Source organism: Durio zibethinus, chromosome 5 (assembly GCF_047325235.1).
Source record: "Durio zibethinus cultivar Kanyao isolate XHJ-2024 chromosome 5, ASM4732523v1, whole genome shotgun sequence".
NCBI classification, from domain to species: domain Eukaryota; kingdom Viridiplantae; phylum Streptophyta; class Magnoliopsida; order Malvales; family Malvaceae; genus Durio; species Durio zibethinus.
In genome coordinates, this window is record NC_143166.1 from 32,858,884 (window position 1) to 32,880,435 (window position 21,552).

The following is a 21,552-nucleotide window of genomic DNA, read 5'->3' on the forward strand; positions in this document are numbered from 1 at the left end:
AAACAGGGAAAAATTCAATCTTTATATTGAAAAAAAAAACATAAGGTGGTGGATTTGGTTTCCAGTTAAGCATCCCATGAGGCCTGAAACTGAAACATGCAAATCAAGTAGCTCAAGGCCCCACACCATGGGCCATCCATCTCCAAGCCAGTGGTCTTCTTTGAAATCCTAATCCTTTTGTTTCTTTTGGTTAACCATAAGGAACCTAGTCAAAAGACTGTAGTTGGACTAGAAGTGGCCATCAGAGACACGGGGGAGGGGACATTGATTTCATCTATTTAATTTTTGTGCAAGTTTCAAAGGCTTAGAAAATAAAATCATACCAAATTCAGCGGCTAATTAAATGAAAATTCAAAAACATAACATATCCATGACAAATGCAAAACCAGGTCCAATTTCAAGCATCTAACAGGTTTTGGTGTTTTAATCAAATTAAAGACCCTCAAAAAACCTCATGTGGTCTTCAAAAGTCTCCCCATGCCGGATCTTGGTCACCGATCCATCTTCTTCAACCTGAAAAGATTAGTTCGAAATTCCCATTTATCTTTTTCTATGGAAATTAACAACTGTTTGCTATCACAGTTGTGTAGTGAGTCATGCTTATGATGCAGAGACTTTCATTTAACAAATTTAATACAACTAGTTGCCCTAAATATAATCAAGATTAAAAGTTTGTTACCCAGTACTCAGGAGGGCGCATCTTGAGATTGTAAGTTGATGCCATGCTCATGCAGTAAGCACCCGCATCATGCACAACCAGGCCAGTCCCCTACAAAAGTAAAAATCCTGATAATACAATCTTAAATGATTGATGCTCCAAACATCCCATTATAGATAAAACTCAATACCTTAGTTGGGGTTGGAAGTTCTCTCTCTTTTCCCAAGAAATCTGCAGACTCACAAACAGGGCCAACGACATCGAAAGTAGAAACCTCTGCATCAGGAGGTGCAGGAGAAACCAGATCTATATGCTGAAATCAAATATGAATAGGTTCATTGAGACTGTAGGGATATAAATACATGATTCAGAAAAAGAAAAGCAAAATGAAATTTGATTTGCATCACTAGCATACATATCTTTAGAAATATTCTGCATGATGGAAATGGTTTGCTAATACTTACTTGGTAAGCATCATAAAGACTAGGACGGATAAGTTCAGCCATACTGCCATCAATCACAATGAAATTTTTTGTTCCATTGGTTTTGACTCCGGTGACACGATTGACTAAGCAGCAAGTATTTGCAATGAGTGATCTCCCTGGTTCAATGATGAGATTAAGGTTTCTTGAAAGGACCAATTCTCTCACCTAAACCACCAAGAAAGACAAAGAACAATAATATTAGTCAAAATTAACACTCCCAGCATATAAATATTGATGCTTCAGATAGGTCGAACAAAGATGATGGCCATGGTAAGTACCATAGCGTTTTATTCAAACATGAAAGACAATCTATACTAGAAAGTATATGACTGGTTATTTTATTGTATAAAGTAACTTTATACAAGCTGATGAATAAGCCACAGATATCATGACAACAATTTGCAAGATTTAGAAGTTTGAGCCTTACAGTGTCAATGAGATCTCTAGGTGTGGGAAGGATGGCGCCAGTATGGTAGTAATCTATCCCCAAACCACCTCCAATGTTCAAATAATCAACTTCAAAACCTTGGGCACGGATTTCATCGACGTAGTTGACCATAAGAACTGCAGCATCCCTAAATATATCCACCTGGACAACATTACATGAGGGCTTCAAATTACACTTGCATGAGAAGCAATAGCACTGATGTGCAATTCGTCAACTAGATAAAGACAAACGATAAAGTTGAATACAGAAAATAAGCAAATAGGAGTGATAAGAAGATCTTGGAAACAACTTTTAAAGAAAACAAGTACTAGTTGATCTAGAATCAGTCAACTTGATCATCAGAAAAGTATTGGTTAACCACTGTGAAACCTGCCCTCAAAATTTCTCTCTTACCAGATCTAACTAGCAGAAAGTTAATCAAATAAACATAATGTCGTTGAGATACCTTGGTAATGGTTGAACCAAGATGACAATGGGCCCCCACTAGCTTCAGCTCATTAGGGTGTGCCTTTACAGCATCCAGAAACCACTGCAGCTTCTCATTCCTAATACCAAATTTAGAGTTCTTGTTCCCAGTAGCAACATATGGATGAACCTACAGAGTAATAGCAAAGTCATTTAAAACATAAATATAAAAATCAGATAAAAAACTTGCTCCTAGTATCTCTTAAATCTTAAAATCTTTAAGGGCCTTCTCTGATGTTTACAGTGCCTTCTCCTTGAATTTAGGTAATCCTCAATGCTAGGTTTAAGTTGCATAACCAAAAACCAATTATCTTGAATAAATCTACTAGCCTTCCTATCATGGATCATCAACTTGAAAATAGTGAATGGAGAGAAGTAGGATGATTTCAAGCTAAGGACCAATAATCTGTTTCTTGAGGTAGCTGAACTGGTGCCCAAAAAAAAAATGGAATAAAAAGGCAGACATGAGGTGGTTTAATGGTGAGAGAGCCATCATGGAAATGGAGATTGAGTAATAAAGGCTATTAAGGTATGTTGATTGTCCTAAAAATGGATGAAATTTCTGCTGATCACGCTTGAATAAACCAATATTTACTATAAGAAAGCCATATAAAACATATCAACTAGGTCACCATGTATCATATTTTTCAGTCTTATGGTTTCAAGGGACAAGACAAGAAGTGTGCCACAAAATAACTACACTACAAAGCAAGTTCCATTTTGTTTTACACCATTTTATATTTACCTATATTTGCTAATGTCAACTCAAAATCAAGTTTAATCAATTTAGTTCTCAAAAGTTATCAGCTTCAATATAAAATTAAAATTTTTAAATCATATACATTACAATGTCCTGATGGTTAACACTTAATAGTAAAAGTACTGCATTACCTCAGGATCCACATCTGGGTTGATCCGAAGCAAAACATTAACCTTCCTGCCAGCAATTCTTGCAGCTGCTACAATATTCTCCAGATCAAACTCACTATCCACATTCACAAAAACACCTTCTTGGGCAGCTAGTACCAAATCCTCCAAGATCTTACCATTCCCATTAAATATACACCTGTACATTTAGGTATCAATACCAATCAAACCAAATAAACAGTTAACAAGAACCACCAAATCATTCCTACTAAAATAATAACAAACTAATTTAACATAACATAACCTGGGACATCTTTGAGCAAGATAGATGCATTAAATATCATATGCAATTGTAATGACAGATGCATTATGGTGTATAGTTAAAAAGTCTAGCACTAACAAGCATAAGAACATACCTACAATTTTTAAAGCTGTTACTTTATGCAAAATTGTCAAAAGGTGAAACCATATCCAGATAACCCCTCCTAGAACTCTACTCTAGCAGGGCCATCAGGAGCAAAGGAACTCCTTTCGATATTATAACATTCCTCTAAACAATTTGACAAGATTCAGAATACCACCTGGCTAACTATTCAAACAAATGAACAACCAACTTTGTTTGGATGTTGCTTTTGTTACTTGCTTTTTATTACTATTAGCTATTTGCTTCCATGCAAAATCAATAAAAAATAAACAGTAATTAAAATGCAATGCACATTTAGACACAATTGCTCAATATAAAAGAAAAATAACGCATTTAGTCACAAAACTTAACCTTTTGATTACATCTTTGAAAAAGTTATTTACTTTCGTACCCAAATGCGAAGAAGAAGCAAGTGGCTGACAAAAATATAAACAAAATCGAAATGAGAAGCAAAACTAAGCATTGGTCAATGTAAGAAATTTACTTAGTTGGATCGAAGCCGGCACGAAGAGCCAACTTGAGTTCATTGCCACTGACAAGCACAGCACCGCAACCCAACTTCCTCAAATGCTGCAAAATCTTCAAATTGTTATTGGCCTTAATCGCGTACCCAATAATCGAACTTTTCAAACCCTCAAGAGCCTCCTTATAAGCTTCCACATTCCTAGTAATCTGAGGCTTACTGTACAAATAAAACGGCCTCTTTTCGACCTTTTCCATGATGTCCTGAACCTTGGTATCCTCACAGTAGAGAAACCCATCTGGGGATTTTGTGAAGCAGTGTTGAAACGTCAGGGTTTTAGCAGGGTTTTGGGAGAGGACAGCTTTGAGAGAAAGAAACTGGCGTTTGAAGAGATTTTTGGCGGGTATGAAGGGCAAAATGGATAGTTGGGAAAATGGCTTTTGGGTTAGAGGGTGGTTCAGGGTTTTAGGAAGAGATGGGGAATGAGGGAAAAGGTGAGTAGCTGCCATTGATGATGCAGATGCAGCAGTATGCGTTTGTTGACTGTTGAAGAGTAAAGGGAATCCTTTTATAATGTAGAAACTAGAAAGGGTTACCGCTGAAAAAGATTTGGAAAATTGAAACGTGTCCCTCAATTAAAGAAAAATGTTTTCCAATTTCACTGTGAGGGACTCATTTCAAGATTAGGGCATTTCCATAATGCTCCCACTATGATTAAAAAAGAGGCTCCTCCTAAGACCCAAGGTTGGGCTATATACAAAAAGTGGGCTATGCCTGCCTTTGCATAAATCTTTGGCCATGACAACCCAGGAGGAGTACTTGGTTATTACACATGCAGTTTAGTTGTAGTGTTGGGCTCGAAGCTCTTTCTATTTCTGATTTTTCCTTTTAAGCATCTGTCAAAACAAGAAAAATCATCATGAATCTTTTAAATCTCCTTCTGTCCAATTGGCAAAATTTTTTAAAATTAAAATATTGGAGTCATGATTCACAAGTAGTCTCCCAGTGCTAGTCTGCTAGATGATCAAAGAATATTTGCCCAAAAACCTGAATACGAGGTTGTCCTTTGAATGATTTTGTAGCTTTCTGAGTAGATTAATATAAAGTTGACATTCAACAATGTTAAACCACTGTTCGATACGGGGTCATTCATAGTATTATTATATCTTCTCTATTCATTATTCATCAGCACATATTTAACTTATGAGAGTTGATAAAGATCAAATTGATTTTAAAACTTAATTTTCATTACAATTTTTTTATAGGTCTTATGCAAGCTCTTAAAGAAATTCGCAATATATTTTGAACTTGAAATGTGATAATTTTTTTCATCCTAAATTTTTATGTATTAAAAAAATAAAATTGACATAATCTTTTCAACAGTTGGCTTTTCTTTTGTTTTTATTGTTTCCAAGGGTGAAATATAAGGATGATAATTAAGAAAAATGAAAAGAATGGAAGTTAGCACTGAGCAATAGAAAGAACATTAGAGCAATTCTTAGTGGAGCACCACTCGTTTAAGCAGATTGACTTTCTTCTCCAAACTTCAACAACCAACTGATTCTCGATAATACGAAAATTAGTTAATTACATAAACAAAAATGATTCTGAAATGTCTCCACAATCCGAAGTTAAATTCAAGTTCAACCCCAATATTCCTGGTGAAATTTTTAATAGTGGACAATTTAGCTGAAGAAGCGTTGATAATTCAACTTTGAAACTAGCCATTATGAATAAACAATAGCATACAAAATGAAACTTAACAGCAACTATATGCAAGTTTTATTTGCTATTCATTGAGACATTGACAAACCCAAACTCCCATGCCTATACTCCAGTTTGGGATCTCACTGTTTTTTCAAATCAGAAGGTTCATGTGAAAGGAATAATTCGTGTAGAATAAGATGTTAACTCATGTATATATTCGGTTGTTTCAAAATAGGTCCCAATTAAATATGTATAAATCAGGTTGTTCGTGCTAAATATAAGTGACTAATAAAAGAAAATAGGACCTAGCATCGGCATTTGGCAGCTCTGTCTATCTTTAGATTGTGACCTTCTTTGTATGTAACAAATTTTGTTCGGAAAATGATGGAGGTTGTTAATAAATTAGTTAAAGATACGAGACTGTTAAAAAGTTTGAATGGAGTGGAATGCATATAGCTACACTACGTACCTCCCTTCAACAAAAACTCTAAGAAAAAAATTGTAGGTTCATTAGAACATGTCAAGATTAGTAAATGTTAAAAGAATCTATCTTCAGAAGAACTAAATCTGTCAATATCAATATGCCCGTCTTTTATAGACATCTCTAAGAGCCACCTGTTCAAGAGATTTATTCGGGTGATATATACACCTCTCCCTCTCTATTCGCCTTCAGGCTCCTCTCATATGGTATGATCTCTTGTCTCTTTTTCTTCCATCTTGCACAAAATTTTCTGTCATTGGATCTTCATTTATGGTTCAAACTTCTTATCTTTTTTATCCTCCATAGACATAGGTTTTGAGTTTTGACTTCAATCCCCCTTACAATTGCACATCGTGCGTATACATTTTTTTTTTCAATTTTGATAGGTATATGTGATCATGGTTTACTGATGTTTTGATCTTTACACGTGCAAACATGACAACCCTTTGCATTCTCGTTTTAATTTCAAATGTTTTGTAGAATATCTTAGAAGACATGTTATTTCCTTTGATTTCATTGGCTTATTTTCAGATGTGGTTACAGGTTTAAGCCTAGTTAGCTAGGGCATAGTTTTGAACATCTTTGTATGAGTTCTAGTGTTTGAACCTGCTGCCCTTTTTTAACCAGGCACTGAACGACATTGCAAGGTTGTAATCATGGCTGACACTTTGTCTCTACCTGTTGAACGACAAGTTAGAATGGGTGAGTCTTCTACAAACATTGCAGCTTTTTTCAATCATTCTTTGATTCATATATACTAATGTTGGATTTAGATGCATATAAGATACTGATTATGGCTAATGTCAAGATATAACTGAACTCAACAGAAAAAGGCTTTCCTTCCCATGTTTACAGGTCTTGAAAAATCTGATGTAGACAACTCTGAGGATGAGAGGAAGAGAAGACTTGGGTCTCTTAAGAAAAAGGCAATCAGTGCCTCAAGCAAGTTTAGACATTCTCTTAAAAAGATGAGGAGACATAGCAGAGTTCTGTCGGTTGCCAGTATTGAGGATAACCTTGATGCTGAAGAGCTACAGGCAGTGGATGCATTCCGTCAAGCACTTATCTTAGATGAACTACTACCTGCTAAACATGATGATCATCATATGATGCTAAGGTGACAATCTTTCATTCATTTGTCACTGATTCGGACAAAGATAAAGTTTAATGCACAAGCATTAAAGTCAAATTTTAGATGACAGAAAATGTTAACCTAAATGCAGTAATTTTAATATGAATCGTCATTAACTCATTATTTAATGGTACAGATTTCTGAGGGCCAGGAAATTTGATGTCGAGAAAGCAAAGCAAATGTGGGCTGATATGCTCCAGTGGAGGAAGGATTTTGGTGCTGACACAATCATGGAGGTATATATATTGATTAACACACTATATGGTGCAACTTTCTAATTTGCAAGATCTGAAATTTCTTCTTTCGGATTCTTTGTTAAGGACTTTGATTTCAAGGAATACGACGAAGTGGTCAAGTACTATCCGCAAGGATATCATGGAGTTGATAAGGATGGACGACCTGTTTATATTGAAAGACTTGGACAAGTTGATGCAAACAAGCTAACTCAAGTAACAACAATAGACCGTTATCTGAAGTACCATGTAAAGGAGTTTGAGAAGACCTTTGCTATTAAGTTTCCTGCTGCATCAATTTTAGCAAAAAAGCACATTGATCAGAGCACAACCATATTAGATGTGGAAGGAGTGGTATGTGAGATTTGCTGCTTATATATGTTCTCAACTTGAGTAGATTTATATTTTTTTTTCTCCAAATTTGTTTCATTGCACTTCTAATGCCATCATAAATGAACTTTCAGGGGTTTAAAAGCTTCAACAAGACTGCAAGAGAGCTCCTTCAGCGCCTTCAGAAGATTGATGGTGACAATTATCCCGAGGTAGTCATTACTCCATAAGCTCTAGGATGAAAGTTTTTTAGTCAAGATGAAGCTAAATGAATGCTTTCTACATTGCAGACTCTGAACCGCATGTTTATCATCAATGCTGGTTCTGGATTTAGACTCTTATGGAACACAGTTAAATCGTTCCTTGACCCAAAGACCACTGCAAAAATCCATGTAAGTATGAATCACCAATTTACCTGAAACTAGATTTGATTTTGATACTATAATGTTGCTAAACAACTTTATGTTATATTCACCAGGTTTTGGGTAACAAATATCAGAGCAAATTGCTTGAAGTAATTGATGCAAAGTGAGTCTCCTCTAGACCAATTGAATCCATTGCAGTTTCCTTCTACCAAAACTAACCAGTCTAATTCCTCATCAGTTTGTGTTGTTCGGACAAATAAATGCGCCATGCATTTCAAACTTTCTATACTTGAAACATTTCTTTGTTGTGGTTTTCCAACAGTGAACTGCCAGAGTTTTTGGGTGGCAGCTGCAATTGTGCTGACAAAGGCGGCTGCATGCTTTCTGACAAGGGTCCATGGAACGATCCAGAAATATTAAAGGTATTCACCTGAAGCTTGATTGATTTTTGGTATATTTTGCATTATTCTTGGAATAATAAAATGGAGTAATACACATTTATGAGTAGAGAGTTCAAAATGGTGAGGCCAAGTGCACAAGGAGAAATATGTCAGGCGTTGAGGAGAAAGTATGCCTAGAGGTAGTCACTGCTAACCAAGGCTCTGCCATTTCAATTTTCACAAATTATCCCAGGCCGCTATATCTAGTATCCACAAATTGAACGCCTAACTTTTTCTTTGATGTTTAGGACATGAAGAGTCATTCCTTCGACACAGAAACAGCTATGGACACTGCTGAAGAGTCCTTCTTTGATGTTTCACCACTCTCTCCTGTTGCCGAAGTAAGTTTTTCACAAAGTTGTAAACTGATAACTGCACTGCAATTTTTGTAAATAATCAAACAGGATATTTTATGTTGCAGTTTCGGCTTTTCACGTTTTCTGTCAATCTTAAGCCCATGTGTTAACATAAGTACACGTCTTTATATATTGCAGTCTCCCATCAAGAAAAAGTGCCAGAATTCCTTTGCTGATGACAAATTTATCCCAATAGTTGACAAGGGTATGGATGCTTCCTGGACTAAAACAGGGGTAGATGAAAATTTTGCCATATCCAAAGGTTAATTCCTTAAAACTTTATTTCCATTGCTACCAAATGACATTCCATCAGTAGATGAATCTAATGTTTTAAGTTGATTTTGCATCCATACAAATTTTCTGTAGTTTGAGAATTTGTAACAACATTTATTTCGCCACTTTTTCTCCCAAAACAGCAGATTGTTACCTTGTGAAGGATGATGGGAGGGCTACTGAAGGAATGGGCACCAACATTTTTGGAGGAATCATGGCTTTCGTTATGGGAATTGTAACCATGGTTCGCTTGTCCCGCAGCATTCCCAGGAAACTAAGTGAAGCTGCCTTGTATGGTGGTCAAGTTTACTATGCTAACCCAATGATCACAGGCCATGCCTCTCAGTTGCCACCACCTATCACTAGTTCTGATTACTTTTCCATGATGAAACGCATGGCTGAGTTGGAAGAGAAGGTGAATATCCTCATCGTAAAACCAGCAGCCATGCCACCTGAGAAAGAGGAGATGCTGGATGCTGCTTTAAGCAGGGTCTGCATCCTGGAAGAAGAGCTATCCGCAGCTAAGAAGGTAATACTTACAGCTTGGCTACCTTAACCCCAAATCCTGAAGTATCCAAGGAAGAGCATGTATTTGTCACTGTCTCTGAATTTTATTTGTTTGCTTCCTTTCTTCCAGGCACTTGAGGAAGCCTTTGATAAACAGCAGGAGCTTCAAACCTACATTGACAAGAAGAGAAAGAGGAAGAAGTTTGTAAGTTACCAAAGTTTTTACTGCTTCAATAGTTAAGATCAAGCAAACTTTAGTTGCATATTGAGGTTGTTTTTCACTTTTCATTTTCTTGGATTGTGATTGCAGAACCCATTCCGGTGGTAATGTGAACTTGATGTTGGTGGCCTTCGTGATATTCAGCCCCACAAATGAATTCCTTTCATATATTGTTTTGCTTTGTAAAACATTCGATTGCAAGACCCCGTAAACCATGGAGTTTGGCATTTTTCTTGAATTTTGTGTATATGTCGAGCAATTATTGGCTCAAATTTAGAGCAATGGTGGTCTTGGCTTATGCTGGTTGTAACGCTCTGCTATAGTTTAAAATGTGGTAAGAAGGGTGAAGCTTTGGCCACAGAGGAGAATGGTAATATATTCTGAGATCTAAGCTTCAAACATCAGGCAGTGTTTATAACCTAGTACCAACAAGATTACCATCGAAAATCTCTGTAAATATAACCTACTAATGCAGTTCATCTTTTTAATATCATTCCATTTTCTTTCTTTTCACTTTGTTTTTTCCATCATTCGGAGAGAGCCAGGTAAGTTTCTTGTATTGGAAAATCTGTTAAGGCCCGTTGTAATTGGTTCTTTAACATTTTGGTTTTTTATGATTGTCGGATTTTTGTGGTAAACAGCTAGTATCGTATATAATTGTATATCGAACACTAAACCCTTCAAAACCAAGTTTTGACATCCAAAGCCATGTACCAATTGGGGAACTTACAAAGTAAGGAAATCATGATATAAAAAGTTTTTAAAACTCAGCAAACCAAACTTTTGACAACAAAGTTCCAAAAGCAACGTATATGTGAAAACGCTTTTACTTAAGTGCAGCAATTTCAAACATTACATGCAAACCGAGAAGGGAAATGAAATGAGCCCACCGAAAGACAGTTCCATTATGGTTCTTGTGCATTTATGGGCAATAGGAATCGTGCTAAGATAGACAATTACATTGCACGATCAGCAAGGAACTCAAAACAGTAAGTAATTTTGTAGTCTCTCCATCAGCAAAGCATATCACCAGCAAAACTTCTTTTTCTGAAACAGAGGAATATCAGTCACAATCATAACACGGAATTAACATCCAAAAATACAAACATCTAGGTAATGTACATAAACAATAGGAAAACCAATGAAATTGACATACCCGCAGTTTGGCTTCCTCTTGACTGTCTATGTAAGCAAGCAATTCTTCTTGCCTCATCAAAGCTTCATGAAGAGCCTATTCAATACAGCACATACAAAAGAAACGAATGTAAGAAAGACCATAACTGCAAGAATCTAAAGGCTTGCAACTATGCCAAAATAAGTAATTAATCAGTTGACAGAAAATATTCTCCTAGAGGAAATTGAGATTTCTAGAAAATATATGCAGCCTGGAAAGCCAGTTAGCCTAAAGTCTTGGGGTTCTTTAGTTAACATTCCCACATCTATTACAGGTAATAAATCCAATTTCCAGAGGCGATTTATTAATAATTATGCACTAATGCAGAATGTAATGTTGTTAGCAGTATCAGATTCTTCAATGAAAATAGTATTTAATGCTTTTTGTAGGCCATGTAAACAATTCACAAATAAAGCAACAAAGCTGAGATATTTGTCACTCTGGTACTACACGTCTGAATTACCTACTCACCCAAAAGGGTTCAGGGAGTTCTAACAGAAATATGGACAATATTTTCCAAATAATGACAAAATTAAGATTGCCAACAGTACCTTCTTGGTAGCAATTAGCTCTGCTTCTAGGGCATCAACACGACATACAGCGGCATTCAACAACTCCTCTTTCTCGCAAGGCATCTCAGATGGCTTCGCTTGTAGTGTATCAACTTTCTCCTCAAGCTCACTCAACCTCTTGTGCACAGAAGATAGAAGATCTGCCCGAGTAAAAGGAGGGGTTGGAGAAGGGGGGCGAAACTCTTCCTTTTGAGTTGCATCAGGGGTAAGTTCAATAACATTTTGACAATGATCAGAAACTGTGTTAGGAAGCTTTCTAGTAATATGGCACGCTACTGAGCGGAAGAGAGTGTAAAGTGTCATGAAGAAAGCCATAACAGTCAGGAAAATTCGAGCTCGAATTCCTTCCGGGGTCTTAGGACTTTCAGGCAACGTTAATGTACCTGAATTGCGAAACAGCATTTTATTTTCTTAAGCATGTCATAAAAGGTCTAAGCAAGCTCTTATGAAGAAATCTAGCATCCAAAAGGTAACACGGTAAACAAGACTATTTCTTAACCTTTGGAAGCAAAAGGCCTCTGGAGGGAGGTTTGCTTCTTCCAACTAGAATCAACAGCTTTGTCAACCATGGGAACATATTCATCATAACCTGAGAAGTTACCAGCGTAGCTTGTTTTCCCAACAACCTTGGCCTGCATAATTAACAAAGCCAAACAAGAGGATTAGCAACTCAGACAAAAATAACAATGATACTAAACTTGGGTGTAGACCCAATCAGATGCATAATCTAGTCATCATCAAGTACCGCTTTAAGTCATTGTGATACTCATAGGTCATAGCATTTTGTTACTTGACAACCAAACAAAATGAAGAAAACCCTAAAAAGAATGCAAATAGCTGATCCAAATAAAAATAAAGTAAAAACATCTAGTCAAATTTTATAACAATTTTCATATTAATGAACCCAATATTCCAAAAGCATTTTTTTGTTCAAAAACAGAATTCCATTTTAAGATCTCTTCCTATCCAACAACTTATATTTCTCATAATGAATGTAATCTGACAAATTATCAACTGCAAGCAAAGCAATTCAATACCCTAACCAAAATGAAAGATACGAAGTTACAAAAAAACCCACTTCTTCACGAACAGGGGTCAGCCGAAGTTGAGAATAGCTCTTCATTGCTTTAGGGGATGCAATATCTTCAGCTTCTGATCCAGATTCAGCAGTGGATGTATCGCTGCCTTTCAGCTGCTTCACAGGGCACAATAAGCAATGAGATAAACCAAAAATCTAACCTTGAAACAGGAATATCTGAATTTACCAGAATAGGCAAGAACCATTGAAAGTTAGAAAGACCATATACCATTGGATATGATGGCTTAGCATAAGCAATAACCTTCCCATCACTATTCAAAACTTTTACGACTTGTCTGGCACGCCGTGCCTCACCATTAAGAACCATCTGAGAACAAATACATGGCACAAAGTGTTTCTTTAGTGCGCTGATGAAGCCATTGAAGCATTGACAACATATAAGTACCAAGCCCAGTTTATAACCTTCAATATTTCTGGATTTTTCCAAGGCCCCTTATCAGACCGAAGGCAACCTCCCTGATCCGCACATGTACAGCTACCACCCAGAAATTCTGGTAACTCACTGAATGGGTTTCAAATATTGCCATAAGCTTTTAGAGAGAACAAGGTAACCACATAGTGAAATATAGTAATAGAGTATATATATATTTTTTTAAAGTGAGACAGATGATGATGAACATTGTGTTGCAAAAGGAGTAAAATAAAGATAAGATAACAATATATCATGTCATGAAAGTTCTAAGCCCATTTACCTGGCTTCAATAATCTCAAGCAATTTGCTCTGGTACTTGTTCCCAAGAACCTAAAGTCACTCCACAATACATATATGTGTAATGAGAAGTCAAAAGCCAAAAAAAAAAGTACAGTCAATTTCAAAAATATTGAAGAAAACTATTAACATACATGAATCTTGGAAGTTGTTTTGGGATCTAGAAATGTCTTCACAGTGTTCCAAAGCAGCCTAAACCCAGGCCCAGCATTGATGATAAACATTTGGTGAAGAGTCTGTAAGAATAAAAAAACCACAACATAAAATTTCAGCTCAACACAAAATAATATATAAGTTTGGGTAGAAGCATGAGTTCGTAATTCATCATGCAAGCACATTGAGATGGCAGACCTCAGGGTAATTGTCACCATCAATCTTTTGCAGTCGCATAATCAGGTCTCTTGCAGACTTAGTAAAATTCTTAAAGCCCTAATAAGTAGATGAAAAGAAAATAATCATCTGTTAGCTACTACTTAGCAGCCAAAAATTCACGTATTAACATGGCAACAAGTGATTACAAGAAACATACCACACCATGAACATCTAAAATAGTTGTGCTAGAATCTATGTGCCTCTTTGCAGCAATTGTACATGCAGGAAACTTCACAGAGAAGGCCTTCTCAAACTCCCGGACATGGTATTTTACATACCGATCCATAGTTGTAACTTGCATGAGTTTGTTGGGATCAACTTTTCCCAATCTTTCAATATAAACAGGTCTTCCCTCCTTATCAACACCATGATGACCATGAGGGTAATACTTTAAAACCTCATTCAACTCCTTGAACTCAAAATCCTGAAAACCAAAGATTAATGCAGTGGAAAACATGGATTACAACAAATGCTATTTCAGGCACATTATTAACCATAATTACCTCTATCACAGTGTCAGCACCAAACTCCTCTCTCCATTGGAGCATATCTGCCCACATATGCTTAGCTTTATCTATATCAAACTTCCTTGCTTTCAAGAACCTACATAAAAGTAAGGCTACAAACTAATTATTACTTGTCACAGTATTCAAAGATGGCAAAGCAAGTGAAAAAGAACAGAGCAACAGAAATGATGCAGAAGGCTTTAGGCAATAAAGAAAAGGATATATCACATCATCAAGCAGAAAGCAAATAACATGTGTTAGAAAAATAACAAAGAGCATGACCAATGGACTCACAATTATTCTTATCAGTTTCCCTTACCATTGAATAACCAAATCAAATTAACATCAAGATTTTAATCATGAACCATGAAGCATACAATTCACAAATCATTACAGAAACTAATACATATTGTAGATAGCATGTTCAGTGATGAGGCTGTCCACTGCTGACTCGACAAGAAAACTGAACCAATAAAACTTGCATTGCAGTGTTAAAAGAGAATCATCCAACAGCAAACACTACTATTTTTGGGAATATGAAATGAAATTAAGAGAAGGAGAGCACCTCAACGTCATGTGATAGTCATCGAATCTCTCTGGAAGCAGTTCCTCCAAAATCAGCGCTTGCCGAAATTGATCAACAGCCCGTAGCTCCTCAATATCGCGAACATCCTCGATGGATACAGAGCTAACACGACCATCACTTTTCCTTCTACTACTCTTCTTTTTGAGAGAATGCTTAAATCTAGTAGATGCATTTATTGCTTTCTTTTTCAAGGATCCAATTCTTGTGCGCCTTTCATCTTCGGAGTTTTCGAAGTCAGATTTCCTCTCTCTCCTCTCATCACTACTTGAAAGCCCCTCAAAGCCTGCCTCATAACATATACCAGAGAATTACAATTACGAACAAGTAATGGTTATTAGATCTTTCAGAGATTAAAAAAAAAAAAAACGAATAAAGAAAAATAAAAGTGAAAAGGCAACTACTAATTTGTTTTCTTCTCATTTTCATATATATATTTCTGAAAATTATTCAGAAACCCCAAAGCAAAAAAAAAAAAAAACGCATGGCAAAAAAATTTACCAAAATAAAAACTCACAAAAAATAAATAAATAAATATAAAACGTACTAATAATTAAAGAAAATAAAAATATTTTTTGTATCTTACAATGCTTTTTTCTGAAACCTAAATAATAATCGAAATCCTTTCTTCTTTTGTTAAATCGAGTTTAAATTTCTCTTCCTTTATCTACACTACCAAAAATTTATATGCAATCAAACTGAAGCTACATTGAAACCCTAGGATTAGTAAAAATCAGTTCAAGAAACGAAAGAAATTAACTCACACGGCCTCGCGAATCGATCGAGTGGCCCCGACATCTACGCTCCGTCAACGAAGAATCAATGCGCCGCCGCAAAAAATCAGACTTCAGATCGATTGGTCAAAATAGGGCAAAAAGGCATCAATATACCTGCATGCACCTTATCAAAACCCGCATTACCATCAAGCAGCAATGATAAGGTAGAACGAAGAGTTCAAAATTTCAGGTTCTTGAATTTTGCCTTTCTTTTTTTTTTTCTTTTAATTTAATTTGTGACGAAGAAAAAAAAATAGAGTACTACCTCTTTCAGCAAAATCAGTAACAATTGTATTTTGACGTCACGGATCACGAGGTAGATCGGACGGTCATAAATGCATCTGACAATAATTTTAACCGATCTTGGAGACTGTAACGGAAAATAATAATATTAATAAATCAAAAAAGAATTTTGGTGTAAAATAAAAAAAATAAAACAAATTAGAAATTCGCCGAGTAAACAACGGCAAATATAGAGAGACAGAGAGAGAGGGAATTTGTTGGCGACTTTTCTAGAGAGGGAGAAAGAGATGAAAGGGGGTTATTATAGGAGTTGATTGGGGGAAGATGGGCGCAGAGATTTGTATCGACACGTGGCGAGATTAGAAGAAGGGAGTGCACGGAAGGAGGGAATCTATAGGCGGTACGTGAAAATTACGCGATAAGGTGATTGGTGGCAGTGTACTTGGGTAATGACTTGGTCATTGCCGTATCACCCATAATTTTTTTATTAATAAATATTATAATTATTTAGTTAGAACAAAAAGTATATATTTATATAAATTTTAAATGGATTTGATATATAATTAATTATATTATAATAATTACAAATGAAATTCTGCCGTCACTGTATAAATAAATTCGGTCGAATTATATGCTTCCAAACGGAAATTTTCTCTTTTTGTATTTTTTTTCTGCTTATTATTTTTTTTTTATTTTTAATGGAGGGTATGTGCCGTGATTTTTCTTCTTTTTGTTCTTTTTAAGATTTAAATGATGATGGAAATCTGAAAAAGCCACGTTTCATTGCATGCCTCACGCGGTCACGCCGCTTTCATTGCATGAAGGGTTTTATTCTTCTTTAATGCTTTTAAAAGAGATGGAAACGCCTTTTCTAAGGGTTTATTAATCATTGATGTGTTATTATTTTACTAAAAAATTATATTATAAGTCATACGTTGCACAAAATAATTTTATTTATTTAATATAAATATATATAAATTAATATTTTTAATTACATTCAAATCTTTAAGACTCATGATATATATAAAATTTATATTTATTAATTTGTCATTAAAAATAAACTTCTTGAAAATAACCAAAAAAAAAAAGTCTTTCTTTTGGATATTTTTGTTTATAATAATATTTATACACATGTAAAATTATATCAAATAAAAATAAATTGTATTTTTAAAAAAATAAAATATATATTATTAAATGATAAATTAAATAATAAAAGAAATATTAACACATTTTCATTTTAGTAATCTTGACAAAATTACTATACAAAATATGAAAAATGTTAGAAATATGTGAAAAAAAATAAATTGAAAAAAATATTATTGTTATATGAATGAAATTGTAATAACAATAAAATATATCAAAAAAATTTTATAAACAAAAAAAAATTGCAATAGTAATAGAATATATTTTAAAAAAAGTTACTGAAAAAATAAAAATTGATGTATAACATATTATATTCGTAATCTTAAATTTATAGAAGAATTTTTTAGTGGTAATTATAATTAAATAGATAGTTTTTAAATTAATTTTTTAAGATTTAAAATGAATATAATAAGTAATAAAGATAATATTAATTTTTTTTACATTTATTTGAAATATAAATTTGATAATTAGAGTTTAAATAGATATAATCATTTTGATAATCTTATTATTTAAAAATTTAAGATGAAATTTTTTTGAATTTTTAAAATCTTACATAAAATTACTTGAATTTTTAATGTTTTACGTAAATTTTTTTAAAAGATAATTTTTTAAATCAAGATAAAAAAATATTGTTGAGAGATTTAGATAAACTTAATTTTTATAATTTTTAAATTATCTAATTTGTAATTAAATATATATATATTATTTTTAAAAAAAACTATCCTATGTATCATTTAAAATGATTGTCCATATAAGCACTTATCTGATAAATTTATTTATGTATGTTATTATATAATATATATATATATATGAGATTATTTTACCTTCCTTTTTTAATTTTTTTATATGTAGAGGTCAATAATGAAAAATCTAGATTTTAATAAAATTTATTTTTAAAACAATAATATTTCAACTACAAGCAAATAAGTATAGCCATAAATTAGGTGCATGATTTGTCAATTTTTGTACGAAAATAACATGTCTTTATCAATAAATTTGGAATTTATGATTCGGGTTAGAAATTTTCAAGATTCGAATGTCATCAAATGGAATCCAAAGAGATTTTAATATTCGGTTGCAAGGTATAAGAAACTTCAGACCTTTCCAATTGTCTTGTAAACGGTTGGATTTTGAGGAAAATTATCAAACACCTTCAATCCAAAAAAGTTAATTAAAAAGACATACTAAAGAATCAAGAGATGAAAACATGTTTTCTCAAATGACGGTGCTTTAATAGAAATGTCAATTGCCAACAAATTCCAAATACATTATTCTCCATTGCAAAATTATTTTTATATCGAATCTAATAAATTAATAAAAAATTATATTTTATAGGTTTTAATGAATTTAAATTCAAATAATTAAAAAATAAATAAATTCTCTTTATTTTTTGAACTAATATATAATGATAAAATAATTGAATTATTTATTTTACTCGTAAAAGTTTAACTTAATGGATTAAATATATTAAGAAAATTCCTTTTTGTTTAGCTTGTTGTTATCGCTCGGTTTTGTAAAACGACATAGTTGAATTTTCTCATTATAAACCAAAATTTTGTTTCTTGTTTAATAAAGGAAAAAATCCAAATATTTACATATTTTGTTCATCTCGATATTTACCACATTATTACATCATAATAATAGTACTAAATTACAATTATTTATTTATTTTTTAGTCAAACTTTGGCAAATAGGATATTTTAATTTTTAATAGTAATTTTTTAAGTTTATTCTCTTTGTGAATAACGGCAGCGGTTGACTTTTTAAAGTGTTGACATGCCGTAATTGAAAATATAATAAAATTTTAATTAAAAATGAACTAGTTCAAATATTTTTTTAATATTTTAAAAAATTAACAGAAACAATGAAAAACAAAGGTTAGTGAGAGAGAGAATTGATATATAAAGTGATTAAAGAATTCGATTTTTTAAAATAATATTTTGATTTTGAATATTTTAAATGAGAAAAATAGGAATTAAAAGAATTTACTTTCTTGTAAAATTTTATTTAATTTAATTTTATATTAATTAAAATTTAAAATAATTATCAAACATTTAAAAATTAAGAAATAAAAAAAAATAATTGCATTAAAAAAATTGACCGACACGAACACTAATTGCTGCAAAAGCCCAAATGCAGCAGACAGCATAAATAGATGCACCCAACCCCAGACAGATGATTTGACGCGTCCTCCAATCGATTAAATAACCTCCTCTGTTTTTTTTCTTTTTTTTTTTTTTCTTGCCGATCCTCTTTATTTATTGCAAACTTACATGGGTGGTGCCAGTATTTTTCTTCAATATATAATATAGGGTAATATGGTGTTTGTATTAGCTGTTTGGTTGTACAGGTAAGAAATTAAGAAGTTATAGTTCACCAAACATCTACTGCACATTAGTCATATAAATGAATCTAATAATGAATCCGAAATTTAGTGTAATTGATGATTTTAGGTGAAATTTATAAAGTTTTATAGTAAAATTATTCAATCAAATATTAATAAAAATTTTAAAACGATAGATTGATAAAATTTAATAAAAATTAATAATATGTAAAAAAATTATTTAAAAAATTATTTATAATTCAAATTTGATTAATACTTATTTAAATTTAAAAAATATATCAAAATTTTTACTAACAATAAAAATTAATAAATAAATCAAATTTTATTAAAATTTTTCAAAATTTACATATTTAGTTTATGTAATAAATTTTTTTTTAATTTATCAATTTTAATTTTTATTTAATGTTTTTAGTAAAGAATTTTACGACTTTTATTTAATATATCTGTGACATGTTGATAAAATATTTAATTTTTAATTTTAATAATCAAAAATTAAATCTTAAAACCTTAAAAAAAAAAAAAAAAAACACTACTCGACATTATACAAGTGGTTTAGAATTTAAATGTCAGAACAAACAAAACACGTTTAGGGCATAATATTTGTTGGTTGTTAACTTGTCTATCATATATTTGAAAGAAAACAAAGCTAAGAAAAAGGTGTGAAGGTTTTACGGAGTGTAAAATTCAAGTGGAAGAGGCAAAGTCAAGTCATCCTCGACTCCTGTCCGCACCACTCATGGGCCATACGGATTGAAGTTCAATACACCAATGTAATAAAAGATGGAACAAACTTCCTCTTATTTGGTCTCGAAACTTGCACAAGCCCAAATAAACTAAGCCCATTTGATAATGGTATTTTTCACTTCCATAAATGAAATTTACCTCACATTTTTAGTTCTTAGTTAGTAAACAGGGGTGAGAAAAAAATTTAAAAATTCCGAAAATTAATTTAACATGATAGTGTTTGATTCAGCTCTGATTGATTATTTTTAATCAAATTTAAATATTAAATATATACTAGTTTAGGTCAGATTTCATATCAAAAAGTAAAAAAAAAAAAATCAAAACTAAATCGAATTATATATATTTTTTAGTTTTTATATATATTTCAAATTTTTATACAATAAAATTAATAATTTATATCAAAATTTATTTAAATATATTAAAAATTGATATTAACATAATATATAAAAATTAAAAATCGATAAATTGAACCAAATCGATAAAATTTAGTTCAGTTTAACTCAAATCAAAAGAAAATTTTGTTCAAATTAAAATTTTCATAATATTATGAAATATCTTAAAAATCGAGTCGAATTCGATTCAAATCAAACCATTATCACCCCTACCATTAAGATAATAAAGATTTAAATAATAAAAAAAATATGAAGAAAGTAGTATATCTTAATTTTTGTGGTCAAATATGTCATTTATCAAGATAAATCTTCACTCTTTACTTCAATGATATATGTTTCACTTAGATAACTGGGGGGAGGTTCAATTCCAAAATAATAAATAAATTTTTTTCACCATTCATCGAAATGAAATTATGGTCAAATAAACAAGAATCATCGACTAACCCTTTCTCTTCCAACCTTTTCTTTTTCTTTTTTTATTTTTGGATCGAATGATTTCACTTTGGAAAAGCTTGCTCATCATTTCATTTTATAAAATGAAAAAGAAAACAAAAGGCTCTCTTTTTTATCTGAACAAAACATTTTGAAGGCCAAAAATAAATTGATGAATTTTTAATTCACGTTTTATTAGTTTTGTTGCATTAAGATAACTATACTAAACATTTTATTATTATAATTGATATATGCATGTAAAGATATCAATGAATAGGATATGAGATGAATAAAATATTTTTTATTTTTATTTTTAAATTTTTATATTATATTCATCATCATATTTATACTCAATGAATATTTTAAATTTATCTTTATCTATACCCTCATAAATATTTAATGAATATGTGTAATATCTGTAGTATAGTTTTTTTAAAGAATAAAAATTAAAATGTATTTTTCTTAACTTAAAAAAATATCTTGCATAATTATATAATTTTGTTATAGATATATTAACATATATTTTAAATGATTTTAATTAATTTAAAATAATAATTTATATTGTTTAATAAAAATCCATTTGCTATATATATATATATATATATATAT

The 21,552-nt window shown here is 32.2% G+C and overlaps 3 protein-coding genes and 1 long non-coding RNA gene across 13 annotated transcripts; 1 reads left to right on the top strand and 3 right to left on the bottom strand.

The window, feature by feature from the left end:
• Positions 1-5: 5 nt before the first annotated feature.
• LOC111282814 (diaminopimelate decarboxylase 1, chloroplastic-like) lies at positions 6-4,522 on the bottom strand. Its single transcript, XM_022871070.2, has 8 exons — positions 3,832-4,522; positions 2,948-3,122; positions 2,037-2,186; positions 1,571-1,732; positions 1,123-1,308; positions 849-971; positions 680-769; positions 6-513 (listed from the first exon to the last, which is right to left on the bottom strand). Exons 1-8 carry the CDS (start codon positions 4,317-4,319, stop codon positions 433-435), a joined length of 1,455 nt encoding a protein of 484 aa, XP_022726805.2. The 5' UTR covers positions 4,320-4,522; the 3' UTR covers positions 6-432.
• A 2,229-nt stretch (positions 4,523-6,751) lies between these two features.
• Positions 6,752-9,910, top strand: LOC111282942 (phosphatidylinositol/phosphatidylcholine transfer protein SFH3-like). The gene is made up of 12 exons (XM_089761218.1): positions 6,752-7,115; positions 7,267-7,366; positions 7,451-7,717; positions 7,828-7,905; positions 7,984-8,085; positions 8,172-8,221; positions 8,381-8,480; positions 8,567-8,638; positions 8,747-8,839; positions 8,993-9,116; positions 9,271-9,656; positions 9,765-9,910. The coding sequence occupies exons 1-12, from the start codon at positions 6,844-6,846 to the stop codon at positions 9,873-9,875; spliced, it is 1,755 nt and encodes a 584-aa protein (XP_089617344.1). The 5' UTR covers positions 6,752-6,843; the 3' UTR covers positions 9,876-9,910.
• Positions 9,150-10,168, bottom strand: LOC149518929 (uncharacterized). Its single transcript, XR_016342361.1, has 2 exons — positions 9,917-10,168; positions 9,150-9,805 (listed from the first exon to the last, which is right to left on the bottom strand). It is a non-coding gene; the product is annotated as an uncharacterized LOC149518929 (long non-coding RNA).
• Positions 10,169-10,649: 481 nt separating this feature from the next.
• LOC111282941 (phosphatidylinositol/phosphatidylcholine transfer protein SFH8-like) lies at positions 10,650-16,159 on the bottom strand. 10 transcript variants are annotated; one of them, XM_089761213.1, is made up of 16 exons: positions 16,111-16,159; positions 15,911-16,015; positions 15,634-15,759; positions 14,852-15,155; positions 14,284-14,383; positions 13,938-14,204; positions 13,760-13,837; positions 13,543-13,644; positions 13,392-13,441; positions 13,102-13,201; positions 12,908-13,006; positions 12,679-12,792; positions 12,100-12,232; positions 11,580-11,983; positions 11,011-11,085; positions 10,650-10,901 (listed from the first exon to the last, which is right to left on the bottom strand). In XM_089761213.1, exons 3-16 carry the CDS (start codon positions 15,665-15,667, stop codon positions 10,881-10,883), a joined length of 1,881 nt encoding a protein of 626 aa, XP_089617339.1. In that variant the 5' UTR covers positions 15,668-15,759; positions 15,911-16,015; positions 16,111-16,159; the 3' UTR covers positions 10,650-10,880. The 10 variants fall into 10 exon arrangements, with proteins under 10 accessions (XP_089617339.1, XP_022726983.1, XP_089617340.1 ...); XM_022871248.2 differs by having other exon boundaries at positions 12,679-12,795; XM_089761214.1 differs by having other exon boundaries at positions 15,634-15,769.
• Positions 16,160-21,552: the final 5,393 nt, after the last annotated feature.